General features: G+C 33.0%; 2 protein-coding genes across 2 annotated transcripts; both read right to left on the minus strand.

Annotated features, from left to right (window-relative positions):
- Window positions 1-4852: 4852 nt before the first annotated feature.
- LOC118027597 (uncharacterized) lies at window positions 4853-7129 on the minus strand. Its single transcript, XM_035030989.2, has one exon. The coding sequence runs from the start codon at window positions 6500-6502 to the stop codon at window positions 5186-5188; it is 1317 nt and encodes a 438-aa protein (XP_034886880.1). The 5' UTR covers window positions 6503-7129; the 3' UTR covers window positions 4853-5185.
- A 4684-nt stretch (window positions 7130-11813) lies between these two features.
- Window positions 11814-15663, minus strand: LOC118027602 (E3 ubiquitin-protein ligase RHF1A). The gene is made up of 4 exons (XM_035030995.2): window positions 15307-15663; window positions 14801-14931; window positions 12691-12795; window positions 11814-12513 (listed from the first exon to the last, which is right to left on the minus strand). Exons 1-4 carry the CDS (start codon window positions 15364-15366, stop codon window positions 12060-12062), a joined length of 750 nt encoding a protein of 249 aa, XP_034886886.1. The 5' UTR covers window positions 15367-15663; the 3' UTR covers window positions 11814-12059.
- Window positions 15664-16125: the final 462 nt, after the last annotated feature.

A 16125-nucleotide genomic window follows, 5' to 3' on the forward strand; every position in this document is an offset into this window, starting at 1 on the left:
AAAATATTCCTCTAATTATAGAGTCGATCAATATTAATTTTGCTTGTAAATAAATTTTATATCAATTCTATCCCTAAACAATTTTGATTTCTCAATTAATATTTTTTGTGAGCAAAAATATATTACGATATTTTTTAGGTCCTTTTGGAATTCCCTATAGTTCTTTTTTTGTTTTCATTCTTGGATACTATCTTAACGACATAATTTTCAAACTATGTTTTTATTGATATTTTTGTAATTAAATAAAACAAGTTAAAAAAAAGGTTAGATGGGCTTATCAATAACTCTCCAGGGCCACGAATCAAGCCTCAAGATCTAGCCTAAAAGCTAAGCTGGGCATCTGAGACACCTGTACCATGCTGCTACGGAACGAAACTATTGTTTCTCTGCTTTTTCTGCTGTGAAGCCCAATATGGAAGCGCGTCTAAATAGAAATGGATGAGAATTTAAATTTAATTTTTATTATTTTAAATTATTTAATATGTTGATGTTAAAAATAAATTTTTTAAAAAATAAAAAAAATACAATTTTTATATATTTTTAAACAAAAATTATTTTAAAAAATCACAATCATATTCTCATACACCATTTTACTTTAGATTCTCGGAATGAATACATTTTCAAAACCACTCATGAAAGCAATAAAATTCTCATCGTAATTAAAAACATAATTCTTTTAGGATTATCGCTGGTTAATAGCAATAGTAAAAAACCAAAAGAATGGTCAAGCATGTTTAGAATTAATCACCTCTCTAATCATGAGGGGTAGGAAGCTTGACGGCTAAAGGGTTGTAAGAGTTAGGTGCAGATATATATATATATATATATATATATATATATATATATATATATATATATGACAGTGGAATATACAAGTGGCACCTTGGATTCCTACAATTTCCAAGCCTTTTTAAACGTGCCTTGTATATTTATTTTGAAGAATATGCACAATGTGTGGAAAAATGGTATAATCTGCCCCACCATTACAATGATATCCACCAAGAAATTTCGTGGCTTTAACAAATTTGGTGATGCTTTTCAACCCTTGATCATGACCTGGGAATTATTTCTTCCATTCTCTACGCACAAATTAAGTGATATATACTTCAAAAACATCTCCATGATCTACTTAATTGCATGCATGGATCCAGCAAATCACTACTCCAGCTTACAACATATGAGGGTATCCTCAATTCTTCTTCTTCTTCTTCTTCTTCTTATTAGGGTTATTGTTAGGGTTATTGAGTCTGGTATATATGGAAAATAAAGGGCCAGAGGTCATATGAAAGAACAGAGTTAATAGCATTTTATTAAAAAAGAAGAAGGAAGGTCAAGAGCTATAAAACAATTATATACCACATTAGACCTCAACATAAAAAAAAAAAAAAGTTTAAAGAGAAAGTCAAATTTCTAACCAGTTTGATTATTAATAAAAACTGCCGGTGATCCTGAGATGCTTCTAAGGATTACGTACTAGCATTGATGAGTGCTAGAGATAAGTGACCACTAAGCAAGATATATTAATTAACATAAAAAAAAAACTAAAATGATGACGCTTTTAATATTGCAATGATTTTTTTTTTGTTTTTTTTAGCATTATGTTTAATAGATATTAAAATTTATGATTAGTTGCATTTATTTTTATATAGTTATTTTAATTTTATAATTTATGATGCAAGTTTAATGAGTTAATCAAATTGATTTGAGTGGTTTTATTATGTTTTATTATTTAGATTAATTTTTTTAAAAAATTATCATTTAATATTATATTGATTAAAAATTATATATAATTTATAATTTATTTTAATCATGTAATTCTAGTCATAAATTTAATAAATTAACAAGCTTTAGCTGCGGAACAGACGTTATTGTTCAATCATTGGGGACAAATTATTGTAGGTGACTTGTACATCTATTGAAGAAAACTAGAGCTTAATTTAATTCAATTATTCACTAGTGTTCAATTATTAGTGAACCTTTATGGGTTTATATTTGCTTTCGTATCAACACATTTAATTTAATTCTATAGAGCATTACGCCCTGATTTGCATATATATATAGAGCTATAAAATATTGTATGTGCCTCCTCTCAGCAAATTAAGAAGGCAAGCCAATTAACTATTCATAGGTGATCCAGTTGTAAGAGTTTGAAATCAAAATGTTTATTTATTTTGTGTTTTAGTTTTAAGACCTATGATTTCTAATATAATTACTACTAAAAATTTACATAATTGTTAACTTTATAGCTTATAAAATTAGTCAAAACATCCATATTAATATTTAAAAAAAAAAAAAAAAAAAAAAAGGCAGGCAAATCTCCTGTATGTAATACTTGATGACTGTCTTCAGGTTGTCAATCTCTTATCAAAGTGCAGGCCGGATGATGATTATCTGTAGCAGGAGAGAAACACGGTAGAATTACGACTCATTGCTTAGCCAATTTTAGTATGAGTTTCAGGAAACTACGACTACCCTTATGGAGGACGGACGTGTTTCCATGCCTATACTCCTTCTTTTTTTTTCTTTTTTTTTTATTAATATGGGTGTCCAGGTCAGCTTGCGCACACTACGACTAATCCCACGGTCCACTGAACATCCTACAAGTTCAATGAGCAAGTAAGGCAATGCGAGAGTGACAGACATACCGCATAGAAAGGATCCAATAAAAACAAGAAGGGAACAAATTCTTCAATTCTATTCTCACTGGAACTCGAATTGAAGTTTGAAGAAAAAAGAGCTGCCCCAACAACATGTTGGTATGAAGAAGAAGAAGAAGCTGTCTTGCTATGGCAGAATTCGTACAGGTTCCATCTGTACATCATATCCAGAATACGTACGTAAGTGTCTCTTTGAAGTTTGAAGAGTGTACGAGCTTAAATTGTAGTAGAAGCTTTAGATAAATGGTAATGACGTAAACATTGTTTTTAACACATTTATAATCATTTTTTGCTAATATAAGAAAAGGGGCCATTTATATTTCTTTATACAGCCTAACAACTGGATTAAGACAAATTGCGAAGTTACATAATAAATAGAACTCTAATACAAAAGGTTTATATAAAAAATTGATGTCACTTTAATTATCATCCTTTACAAGCTGAGATTTAAAAATGTTAATCACCTAGTTGACCGTTGACCGGATCAAACTTTAAAAAATTAAAATAATATAATATTATTTTAATAAATATAATTGACTTGATATTTCATATTTTTTTTAGATTAGTTCTCAAGATAGATCTACCAACTAAAAATATTAATTTGATTTGTGTTTGATAATAAAAAAAAAACACCCACATATTCAAAAAAAAAAAAAAAACTAAAAGCTGAAACACCTTAAATTTTTTTCTTTGACTTTTGCTTCTTTTTTTTCAGGGGTTAGATTTTTTTTATTTAATTATTTTACAATAAGTTGATTTATCTTTAGGCTTGGTGATTTTTTTCCTTGCTCAAAATGTTGAAAAAAATTATGGTGATCGGTTAATGCTTGATTACCATTTTTTCACTCTTGCTTTTTTTTTTTTTTTTTTAATTTTTACTTCACCCTTAGATTTTCTTATTTATTTTGATTTAATTATTTAATAACGAGTTGATTTATCTTTGAACTTGATAATTTGTTTCGTTTGGCTTAATACAAGGCTTACAATATATTTAGAAAAAAAATATCAGGCTCAATTAATACTTCATTAGGCACAATCAAATTTAATGTTATGGATTTAAAATAATTAAAACTTTAACGATTAGATTTAAAACTAAAACAAATATCCAACAATTTTTTTTATTGGATTGAACAAATAAGAAAAAAATGATTGTTGCTTGTAAAACACGCGTTAACAACTTAGAAAGGTCACAAAACTTTAACGATAAATTTAATGACTACAAGCTTTGAACACAACCACAAATTTAACCAATGGAGTCGTCATGACGACTGCTTTTTACTTGGTGGCGCATGAAGACAAATTACCTCTGATGTGGCTTTAACAACCTTTTAATTTTAATTTTTTTTTTTTGCTTTCTTTTCTTTCTCATCTTCTTGGTTTCTATACCTAATACTTTGAAGTCTTTTTATGTCAAATTTATTTTATTTTATTTTTTAATTTTTAGCAACAATTATAGTTTGTTTTGACAAAATTTTATACTCGGTAAATCATGAAATAATATTTAAAATCATGAATATGTGAGATAATATGAAATGAAAAAAAATATTAAAAATACAACCTGGGTGTAAACACAATCCAAAGTTGATTGCAATATCTCCCCACAATACCTTTTCTCTTTTTTTTTTCACTTGGCCTTTTTTAAAAAAAAAATTAATTCTTTAATATTGAGTTAACTTTAATTAAGTTTGATGTTTTATTTCGGTTGAATTTATATAAAGTTCTCGTGATTTTAATAATAAATTTTGATGTTAAATTAATGCTAAATTTTAAAAAAATAAAATTCAAATTAATTTTTGGTAAAAAAAATTATCAATGCTCTCACTTTTAACTTTGAGAGAAAAAAAAATTGCTCTTTCCTACATCATAGCGGGGGCCAACAAAATAGTCTCCTTTCCAAATTTATCTCCTGCAGGTAGAGGAAACTCCAAAAGAGTTTTCTTTTAAAAGTATTTAAAATTCAAAGCTTAAATTAAAACATGCAAAAGCTCATACTTGTTGATGATGAGAAGCTGAGAAATGAAAAAAACCCATCAAAATTAACCTTATCACATACTAGATGTATAAAGAAGAACTGAAGAGCAGCAAGCAGGGGCAAGCAGATTGATGCACAGGTCTGCTTGCCATGGAGTCACAATCGTTCTTATCTAAGATACAAAAATATCTAATGACTTGAAACACATCAGGCAAGGCTGGCATTGCCCAAAATATCATACCACTTTCTATATATGTAATCTTACAAATAAAATTCTGTGTTCTCAAGCTGCAGATAGTACAGATGCTACAGAGGATTCAAGATCCCCTTCTACAACATACAAGTCTTTGGCAATTCTTCAATACGGATACATTTACTCTTGCATAATTTGAAACATGTGAAATATTAGAAGAAATTGTAGTGATAAAAAAGAGAAGCTAAACAAAACTAAGGTTATTGATTTGAGTCATAAATACCACTGAAGTAGCCGATAAATTAAACTCCATTTCCTGATGGAACAAAGCTAGGTAACATGCGCAGCAGCAAGGATTTTTGACTAGAAGAATGCCCGGCTACCATAAAACACTCGACCTCCGTCCTTTTTCTTCTTCTCAAGCTCTAGTTCATTTCTGTGACTTTGAATCACGTCACCGCGGTCCTCAGGTTCCGGTTTGTCAAGATCCATGGGTAGCTTCATCTTGGCCAAAGATTCTGTGAATTGTTGCATGCTCCTCATGTACATGTCTACTATTTGCTGCTGCATTGCAGACTGCTCGGCCTCAAGATTGATGTTTCCTAGTGGAGCTGAAAATACTTGACCAAATTTAATAGAACTCATGTTTCCTTCCTTATTGCTCTCCTCCTCCTTGCTTGTAAAATTTGATTCCTTTTCATCTCGGACTTCATTTCCCTTCTTTGAAGTTGGAGTGTCAGGGCAAGCGCAGGAGTTATGATTAGCCTCTGTGGTGATCAAAACGTTAAGAGAGCTTGATGATTGACCACCTAAACGAATCTTTCTCTCAACTGAATCGGAGGAATTTCTGTCATCGCTCAGGCTTGTTGTCGTAGAGCTCAAGAAACTGGAGTTTTGGGTGCTGCCATTAGGAGAACCTGAACCTCCTTGATTTTCCTCGGAGGAATTTGTTGTCATTTCATAGTCATGAACAGCAGGTTGTGGAGAGGCACCAAGGTAAAGAAAAGAGCCAGGCCTGGAACCCATGCCATCAAAATACTCTGAGACCATTTGCTGATTCTCTCTAACAACATTGATATCAGGAAATTCAATTCTCGAATACTCAACTGGCTCCAAAATAACCTCCGATATCTTTCTATCAAGAAGCACAACCTCTGATGATATTGACGAGTTGGCAGCTGTTGCTGAGGGCTTAACAGGCAAAGATGTGTTCAACGAAAGAGACAATTGGACAGTGCCAGCTGGAGAGTGAAAGAGGTCAGTGGAGGAGAGGCTGTAATCTTGAGTCACCTTTCCTTTGCCAGAAACTTGTGAAATAGGGACCAAAGCAAATCCTAGAAGCTGATCCTCCATGTAGTTTCTAACTCTACTATGCATCCAAATTTCACATTTGAGGACTGCATCAAGTTGAGCGAGTTTCATCATGAAGTTTTCATTGAATTCTGGGTTTTTTCCGCCTCCATTGATAATTCTAGTTGAAAGGGTTTCATCGGGATTATAAGTTAGAGAGAATTTTGCATAAACATCTTGGTTATCATAGATACATATGTTGTGAATATTCCTGGCATGATGAACATAGATTTCAAGAATCCCGGAGAACTCAGAATCGCCATCTGCATCGACCATCGTGTTTGAATTTGGATTGTACCTGAACCCAGTTGATTCATTGAAAGAATCCATCAAAAGAAAGTTAATTCTTCAATGTGATGCTTCACAGGAGTTTCAGGCCTATATCCTATTTGGTTCAGGTTTGGCGAGAAAGCTCCTATATATGAGAGAGCAGAACAAAAACAGGGCTAACACAAAGAACAATCTATGCATCAGTGATAAGGTCTTGTTCCTATAAGAGTATCACTGAACTCTTTCAAGTAGTTTTAGAAGATTAGTGAATGGACTTGGTAACAGGAAGAATGTTTTGAAGGGGAAGAAAATAGAACAGAACAGAGCAAAACAAGGAGGTTTCAGAGAGTTGATTGATTGCTTATAATGCACTGGAAGCCTTTCTCTCTTGTTTCTATATCCTTTCTGGCTTCTGGCTTGTGTTGGCAGCATCGATCCATGAATTCAAGGAAAAGACTGGAGATAAAAGAAAAGAAAGAGGAGACAGGCAGAGAGAGAGAGAGACTCACAGTGGAATAAAAGAGCTTGCTTTGCGCAAGTTGAAGAGGTGGGTGTGGTAGTAGGTAAGAATCAAAAGAGAAAATCAAAAAAAGATGGTGATGATGTTGCTGCTGCTGATGTTGTGGCTTGTTTTCACATGCCACTTCTTCTGTTCTTTTTCTACAGCAAGTGGTGGGTGAGGGATTGAGATTTTTGAAGGCTTGGCTTGGCTTTGCTTTGCTTGACATTGCAGCTTCCACTTCCAGTGGACTTATTTTGCTCAGCTGATGTAATTGGAGGTCCCACCTTTTGGCCCCACTCTTCATTATCACTCTCTCCACCTATCTCCCTCTACAGATGCTCTCCTAAGCCCTAAGCTTCAAGACAAAACAATCCCTTCTGTCCTCCCCTACTTCGTTCATGGCTTTATGGGAAGAAATTGTCTCCATGATCCCATACCACCATGATGTAGAAAATGGTTCCGTAAAACGCAGAATAATATATTTTTTTAAAAAAAAAACAGAGCAGAATATAGCATATAATAAATATAGAACAAGGTATAGAAGAATTTACTGCTAAAACTTTGAATTAAAATAAGGCAAGAAAGAAAAAACTGTTATCGTGGATTTTATCATTTATTAGTTTTTAAGGCTGTTAATTGATGCAAAAGATTTTAATGTAATTAATCTCCAAATATTTAAATAAAAACGATACACTTGCAGCCAAGATCCAGGAACTATAAAATTTACTCAAAATATCTTTTTACAGCAACAAAACCTGAAACCATGAAGGGAAAAAAAAGATGCCAAGAGAGCACAAATTTTTTAAACAAAGTCCCTCAAACCCTATTTATGCAAGAGGTCAGGAAGGCATAATTAATTCAAGTTTAATTATAATTAATTAATTTTTCACCAAACTTATTTTTTATTTACTTTAAATTAATATTTTTTTATATTTTCAAATCATTTTGATGTATTAATATAAAAAACAACTTTTCAAAAATAAAAAAAATATTATTTAAATATATTTTAAAATAAAAAATACTTTTAAAAATAATCACTATCACATTTCAAAAACCTCTAAAAAATGCCAAGAGTAAAAGTCATATGAGGGGAAGGTTCATTGATTAAGCATGTATGCATGGTCAATCCTAATCTTGAACATTAAAATGACATGATTGCTCTAATTCTAGTACGTGTATACCAGCTTGCCTCATTAAGTTTGAATGCAACTATAGATGATCTGATTTCCCACGCCAGGTCTCCATCCATATCGCCCAAGTTTTTAAAACATTGAATTTTTTAGTTTACAATTATTTTTATATGTTATTATCAAAAATAAAATAAAATATATATTATTTTAATAAATTTTTAAACAAAAAACATTTTAAAAAACAACAACTACTATAATATCAAACGCTACCAAAATATAAACCTTTTTAATTATTTTTTAAATTGTTTTTCATTGAAAACATATAAAATTAATATTTTCATGTAATTTTAATGTGATAATATCAAAAATAAAAAAACACATAAAGAATTATTATTTTAATAAATTTTTAATAACACCCATTAAATCTAACATGAAAGCTCTTGGTATTTATTGGATTCAGGTTGCAAGCACTTTCAGCCGGGTACTTGACTATCTTGTATAAATCATGAGTTGATTTCCCCAATTTATAATAAGATCGGCTGTAGCTTAATTACTCAAGAAATTAGGTTTGTAAAATGATATTATAATTGTAATGCTTTCAGGAAATTGTAGGAAATGACTTTAAATCGAAGCCCATTTTCTCCTAAAACCTTTTTTCGAACTCATTAATTATTTGCGAATCTTTTACATTGTGGCGGAGCCAAGAGGTCCGGTGGACGTCCTAGAGTTCCAAACAGTTTTTTAGATTTAATGAGTTTTTTCAAAAACAAAAAACAAAAAAAGTTTTGTTTCAAAATTGACGAAGATTTGCAACTATGAACTAGGCCTGCGTATTCTATACTCCAATATGAAAGATTTTTTTCATCTCAGGATCATATCCTACTCATCCATCCCCTTTGAAAAAACTAAGAAAATTTCAAGCTCCTCCACTAATTTTAAATAAATTCTTCGACATGGTTGGTTGATGGAGTCAAGTATCTATCTCCGTGGACAGGCATCTATCTATATGAAAGGGAAACACTTGAAACTAAATAAGCAATGCCTAAGACATTAGTCCAATTCATAGACAAATCTGTCCAAAACACGAAAAGGAGAAAGAAAAAGCGACTTTCTGATAATGAATTCGTTCGTCCAAAAGAAGATTGCCATGATCGGTTACAGAGTCTGATACATGACCTCAGGGCTGCAATCTTTCTCGATGGTAGTTAGCGCAGGATTCAAACTTGAAACGAAGTCCTCAACTTGGCTGTTTCTTGGCAATCACGGGAGCATGTTTTGACCACCACCACCAATTTAACCTAGAAAATGAGAAAATTGGGGAGGTGTTAATTTGACTGCGCAGTCTTATTGTTGCTTTTCATTTCTCCGAAGACTTGAGAAAATCCTTTTTATTTCTACCTGAAAAATGCCAACTTTTTTTTTTTCCTTTCCTTTTCTTCGACGAAATTGTTTCATCAGTTTTTAGTTGTTCTCTCGGAACAGAAACATGTATGTTTTTGGAAAATATTATTTTCGGGAGAGATTTCCCTCTATAAAAAACATAAGTCGGGGACATAAATTATTTGTTTATCGCTGTAAACGTCTCGAAATGGAGTTCGAAGAGGCACTCGAGTTTCATTGTTTAGAAAGGACACTTGTCAAAGGAATTGAAATGGAGTGTGTTGGTGGAAATGTGCTTTCATCCAATGGCAGGTGTAGGGCCTTATTTTAAAAAGTCGTGCGATAATAAATAAGCACATAATGGACGACTCCAATTTTTTCGCTCAATCCATCCTCCTCAGGGAAGTAAAAGATAATATTTTATAATAATTTTAAATTAAAAAATTTATTATTTTATAATTTTAAATTTAAGGATATGTTGTTGTTAATAACGTGTAAATTTATATAATTTTAATTTTAGAATATGTGAGATTAGTTAAGGTATGTGTAAGTTAATCTGGATATTTACGTTAATTCATAAAAAAAAAAAAAAGTGTGTCGGGGGAATTTTTTAATTTTTTTTATTTAAATTATTTATTTTTAATGTTTTTGAATAGTATTAATATACTATAGAATGGTTTTTCTTACATTTTAAAAAACAATTACTTTACCGTCCCAACCACTTTATCAGAGTGAATGGATGGATGTGCAGGCTCCGAATTAATAATGCAAACCCTTCTTATTTCGCTATCAATTATATTTCCAAGACAAAATCCCTTGCTGTCATTATTAAAAAATAATTGTGACAATACAAGGAGGCATAGATTAATGAATGCCTATCATTAATTTACTTTAGCAAAATAGGTATGAATCTCAATAATTTCGATTTATTACATAACGAAGAAGTACTGCTATTCATTGTGAATAGACTTGGCACAAAATATTCATAAAATATATTCATGATCTTGGTTCTTGTGGAAATATATTATTCAAATGCTATGTTTGCTTAAAATCAAATTTATTCATTTTCTTTCAAAAGAATACATCCTCGATCAGCTTCTTTAAAGCTTAGTCATAACTCAACGCACAAAAAATAGATGGAATATACTATCACTGTAAAAGTAAAACTGAAGAAGAAGAAGAAGAAGAAGAAGAAGAAGAAGAAGGTAAACTAGTTATTTACAAACCCAACGGCCCTTTCATGATGATTTCAAATTTTGATTATTTCGGGCTTTTAATGGGCCTCATACTGCAAACAAGGAGCCCTAACGTAGCTCAAGGCGCAACAGAATGGCTTAACCAGACCCATCATTAAGGTTCCTCGCCCAGTCTTGAGGCTCTCAAACTTTTCTCTGCTGAAGATGAAGATAGCTCGACTAAAGAAGCACAATTGCCACGCGACTTTCAGGGAAAAAATAATCGTTTGCATTGTTTTCCCTCTCTTGAGATATATCTTTCTCCGAGGGAAGTAGAAGTTTGGTGGCTAAAGAGTTGATGGATTGATGACCGATAATTTTTGCAGTACAAGTAAGTTGCAGACGCACGAAGTCACATACATGGGGATCAAGTGGTACATAATTTTCAAGAAATACATCGAAGTGGATTGATGACCAAAAATTAGCCGAGGAGACTACCACCAGCTAAAACAAAAAAAATTTGGGATAAGTTAGTTTGACCGTCTTTTTTTTTTGGTAAATATTGTTTTTTTAAGTGTTTTTGTTTTGAAATATGTTAAGATAATATTTTTTATATTAATATTTTAAAAAATAAAAAATTAATTTAAAATTTTAAAAAAATAATTCTTTTTTAGAAAACATAAAACCGATTAGAAAGAAACTTTGAAACTTTACAAACCCACGGCCCTTGTACGATGATTTCAAAACTTGATTATTTTGGGCTTATAATGGGTATCATACCGGAGACATGGAGCTATAGTGCAGCTCAAAGCTCGACAGAATTGCTCGGCTCTCTCTCCGTCTCCGCTGACGATGCAGAAAGCTCAACTAAAGCATCCTCGCCAGTCTTTTGCATTCTTTCCTCTCCACACTCGCTTGAGATCATTGGAGTTCTTGGTTCTCGTCGCACTAATCATCTTCAGAGATACCTCAACAGAAACGATAATCCATCACTGCAAATAATTCCGTGAAACGTAATTTCTAACTTGGTTACCAACAACCATAGAAATAAATGAAGAACGTTATCAAGAATTTATCCAAATGCCAATCACTAGAACGAACATTTGAAATATTAGCTCGACCTGGAGTTTCAAAACAGCCATGTAAACAATGCAAAAGAATTTCTCTTGTAATCAATGGCAACGTAAAGAAATACGTGATGTTAGCAACTGCAATATGAAGTTATGAACTTCATTGTGAGTTGAATTGAGTAACGTTAAATTTTGAAAGGGCAATGGACCTGTCATGTGGTCCACCACATACCCCCCATCTCCTAGATGCTAATCAACTACCATGTCATTATTATTCCAGAGTTAAAGCATGGCAATACTGTACAGGTGACAGGTTCGCTGTTCCTGGCTTATGAAGAACAAACAGAAATGAACATGGAATCACTTCCGGCCCAACCTAGTCAAATGCTGCTGATGTTTTGCCGCAGCAGCCTTGTCGGCCGCTTCACGCTTGAGTGTCCTCTTCGCCCGTCTCCCTGTTCTATCTTTTGCAGCCTCTTTCTTCTTAGGTTCACGTGAAGAGCCAGCCTGTGAAGAGCCGGCCCCCGAGTCCTCGAAATTTGATCGATGCACTGGCCTCGCTTCTTGACGCCCTGCCCTAACATAGCCATTATCTCCCCACCTGCGATTTCCAATGCGAAGATTGGATGAACTGCTCAAGTACACTCCATCTAGATCATCATCATCATCAACCTCATATTCATATTCATATTCATATGGATAATAATCATCTGGGTCTTCATAAAAATCCTCATGATCCTCCACGGTCAAAGGCATGAACCATGCAGCTCGAAGGAGGAGGCACACACTTTCCTCAAACATGTAATCCTGGATGCTGTTAAAGAAACAAAAATCTATTAAACCTAAAGTATGGCTCATTTCAGCAAAAGAGAAACAAATGGCAATACTTTCACTAAGCTTATATAAGCCAAGTTCAAGTATTTTGATAAAATGAACCACTAACTGACCACATTCAGAACATAATATACATGACTGTGTAAGAGATTTCAACCTGCCATCAAGAGAACGGTGAACATTGAGAAACTCGAATGGCTGTTTGCACTGAGGACAGGTTGAATTCTTACTGTATGTGGCCCATCGAAGGATGCACGTCACACTGCACAGAACAAAGGACAAAAAGAACAATGAATACTAGTATACAAGCCATTTCGTATTGAATTTGTTAAAATAGTCTTCACACTATCAATGTCAAAGGAAATCATCAACATATCATCAGTGCTTGCATGAGGTTCAATAAGTACATGGAATATGCTATAATCAGCCATGATTCTTCTGCAGTTATGTAAAGCTAGAAAATTCAAGTTCTTCAAACCAATTATTAGTGAGTTGGAGAACACCATTTAAGCATACACCTCAACACAGCTATGATGATGAGAAAAATGTCCACAGCATAATTAGGTGGATCAATCAGTTTCTTGCATCAATAAAAATCACCGCAATTCTTCAACACCAAAACAAGAACTCATGCAGCATCATATTTAGCAAACCCACTTCAAAACATATGAAATACAACTACATTGCATGAAAAGGACACAGGCAGATTTATACAAATAAAGGATTTAGGAGGAGAAACTCGGTTCAAAAGATATTTCTTTATACTGCAGAAAGAATAGTTGAAAGTGCAATAACTACAAGGCATAGATGATGAATGTGCACAAATAATTTGAAAAGATGATGTAAAGACACAGAAACTGGATGGTTCAATGCAAATTTAGAACCTAATTGCAGGAATGAGCCAGAGCATAAACTGTAAGACAGCATTAAACTCAAATCTCACAACTAAATACCTTCCATACATGTCTGTAAGAATTATGATCTTCAAGATTCGATTTGACAAAATTTAGTACATGATTTACATATAGAACTCAGTATAAGGAGAAACTCTGAAATTGGGACTGTTAAGATGTGTAGTGGGCACATGAATGGATTATTGCAATGTATAAGAATACACATCTTAGCATGTGAATGAAAACAATGTTCAAAAGGAAGGTTTATTCAGAGAACAAACCTAAGTGACTGGAAACTATCTAATACTAGCTGGCAGAGACAGATTAGGATAAACATACCTCCTCTATTAATTCCAGCAACCTGACTACTATAACTCAGGTCTCAAAAGGCAATAATGAAAGCAAGGGAGTTTAATTTACTCTGTGAGGCACAGTGTGAACCTCATAGCACAGATGCAAGTCATCACAAATTCTTTGAAAAACAAGAAAAAATAAAAGTAGCAAATTAGCTAACATGTTAAATGAAAAGAAATAATTTATGCATAAAAAATGAATAAAAATGAATGCCATAGCACACAATTAATTTCATGCAGCCATTAGAATCCATAATGTCATGCACGATAAAAAATGATGCAGAACACTAACAGAGGCACAAAAGTTACAGAAGATAGCTTAGAACCCATATTCACACAGAGATCACCAGATTCAAGCAATTTCTTCTTCACCATGGAACTTTGTTTTCATAAATGACAATACATAGCTCTACCCACTCACAACCCAAAGATGCTTGAGAGAACAAACAAAACATAGCAAGAAATCGATTAATTTATTTAAAAAAAAAAATGCAGCCAGCAGCAACAAATTGCACAATGGCCTCGTCACAGGGTAAACCAAATGAACTATCAGCTACACCTGCTGATATGATTCCTAAGACATTCTCTTGATAATTATTCACAAATAAACTTAGGAAAAACACGAACACATAGGTGCAGGGAAGAAGTGCCACAAAATAATACTTCTACATACAAATTACTATCTGTTTCTAGATCACTTTTACATTTTGTCCTCAACAAAAGATTATTACAGTGTATACCAGCATCAAAGACAGTCATTTTTCAATCTAAACCACTTGAATTCTGGCAGAGCACATTTCCAGCTTCCACATTCTTAATCCTAACAAAACAGGTATGGGATATCATCCTCCGTGATCAAATAAGACGAGTTGAAGGAAAAAAAAACAACAGAAGACTCCAATCAAGAAGCCAAACTGCTAGAGAAGTCGCCCAATCATATCAATCAAGTGGTTCAAAATTAACCAATGCAGTCATGTTTCAGAAGCAGAAACAGTAAAAAGTAGAGATTAACTATACTAACCAGTACGCATGCTCGCAACCTTTAACAAGAGCAGTTTCCTGAAGCACAATCTTATCCAAGCATATAGCACAAATCCCACCATGATTCCCACATGCCTTTTCGCTACTCTCCACTTTACTCTCCATTTCACCCTGAAACCAAAAAATCCCACAAAAATAATTAAAAAATAACTTAAAAATCTCATTCATTTCCCTCAAAAAGCAAGAACTTCCAATAAATCATCATGCACCAAGAACAAGCTAACAAACCCCAGTCAGACAAATATACCGAAAGGGTTTCTGATTATCATAAAAATATCAGTTTTCCAAGCTGTAAACAAGCACTTTCATTAATTTATTAATCAGTCACCAAGAATTGCCAACCTTCTGTTTTCAATTTACTAGGAATTCAACTACCAAACAAAAACAGTATCATTGGATTCATCATTTCCTTCAATTTCTTTATAATTCTCTGCGAAGATCAAAGACCTAAAAAAGGTAGATCTAAGAGGTCAGGAAAGAAAGTACCTGATGTTGAAGGGCAGAAGTAAGAGGTTGGTGACCGTCGATGTTGATGACTGAAGTCATGGTTTTGATCAATTAAATTAAATTAAGTTTACAACAACAAGAAATTAAATTGTGTTTTTGTGTTTTTTGTTATACTAATCTAAATCTCTAAAAAAATATAATCTAAAGAATATATACAGAAAGGGATTTATAGAGAAAGAGAGAGAAAAAGATGCTAGCAGTCTAAAGAATGATTCTACCCAGATTCCTATATGTATAGAGAGGAAGAGTTGGAGAGGGAGGACCCTCTTTTGCATCGAAAGGGTCAAGGAAGAGACGAGAGTGTTTGATATGGATGAAAATATTATATGGCGGTGGGTATTTTCCTTTTTTCTTTTTTCTTTTTTTGTTTCCAAATTTCTAGGGTTGTGACTTGTGCCACCGGACCACACTGTGTCATGCGAGGCATATTCCAAGCGCACGTGTCTTCTTCGTCTTATAATTTGTTCCTGGTCAAGTATTTATAAAATTATCAAGTAAATGAGAAGAAAGTATTTTATAAAATTATAAATTAAAGACGGACGCATCAATTTCTTTTCTTCTTCTTCTTTTCCATCGCAATCTAAACGCGCGTAAAACTCTGATATCCTTTCTATGCTTATATGACAACTACCAAAGTGAGATTTACATGAATTTTTGAAGTTTTATTTTGAATAAATTGTATTTTTATTACATTATATAATTAAAAAAAAAAAACACAATACGCGTGGTACATGTATATTACACACACACACACACGTGGAGCCAATCAAGCACCAGGCCTGCCTGCCTGGCTTTTCT

Source organism: Populus alba, chromosome 9, assembly GCF_005239225.2.
Source record: "Populus alba chromosome 9, ASM523922v2, whole genome shotgun sequence".
Classification (NCBI taxonomy): domain Eukaryota; kingdom Viridiplantae; phylum Streptophyta; class Magnoliopsida; order Malpighiales; family Salicaceae; genus Populus; species Populus alba.

Coding starts and splice junctions, on each gene's coding strand:
- LOC118027597 (XM_035030989.2), bottom strand. CDS start 6,502: ATGGATTCTTTCAATGAATCAACTGGGTTCAGGTACAATCCAAATTCA.
- LOC118027602 (XM_035030995.2), bottom strand. CDS start 15,366: ATGACTTCAGTCATCAACATCGACGGTCACCAACCTCTTACTTCTGCC. Junction 14,932..15,306: donor CTTCTGCCCTTCAACATCAG/GTACTTTCTTTC, acceptor TTTTGGTTTCAG/GGTGAAATGGAGAGTAAAGT. Junction 12,514..12,690: donor CACCGTTCTCTTGATGGCAG/GTTGAAATCTCT, acceptor TTTCTTTAACAG/CATCCAGGATTACATGTTTG.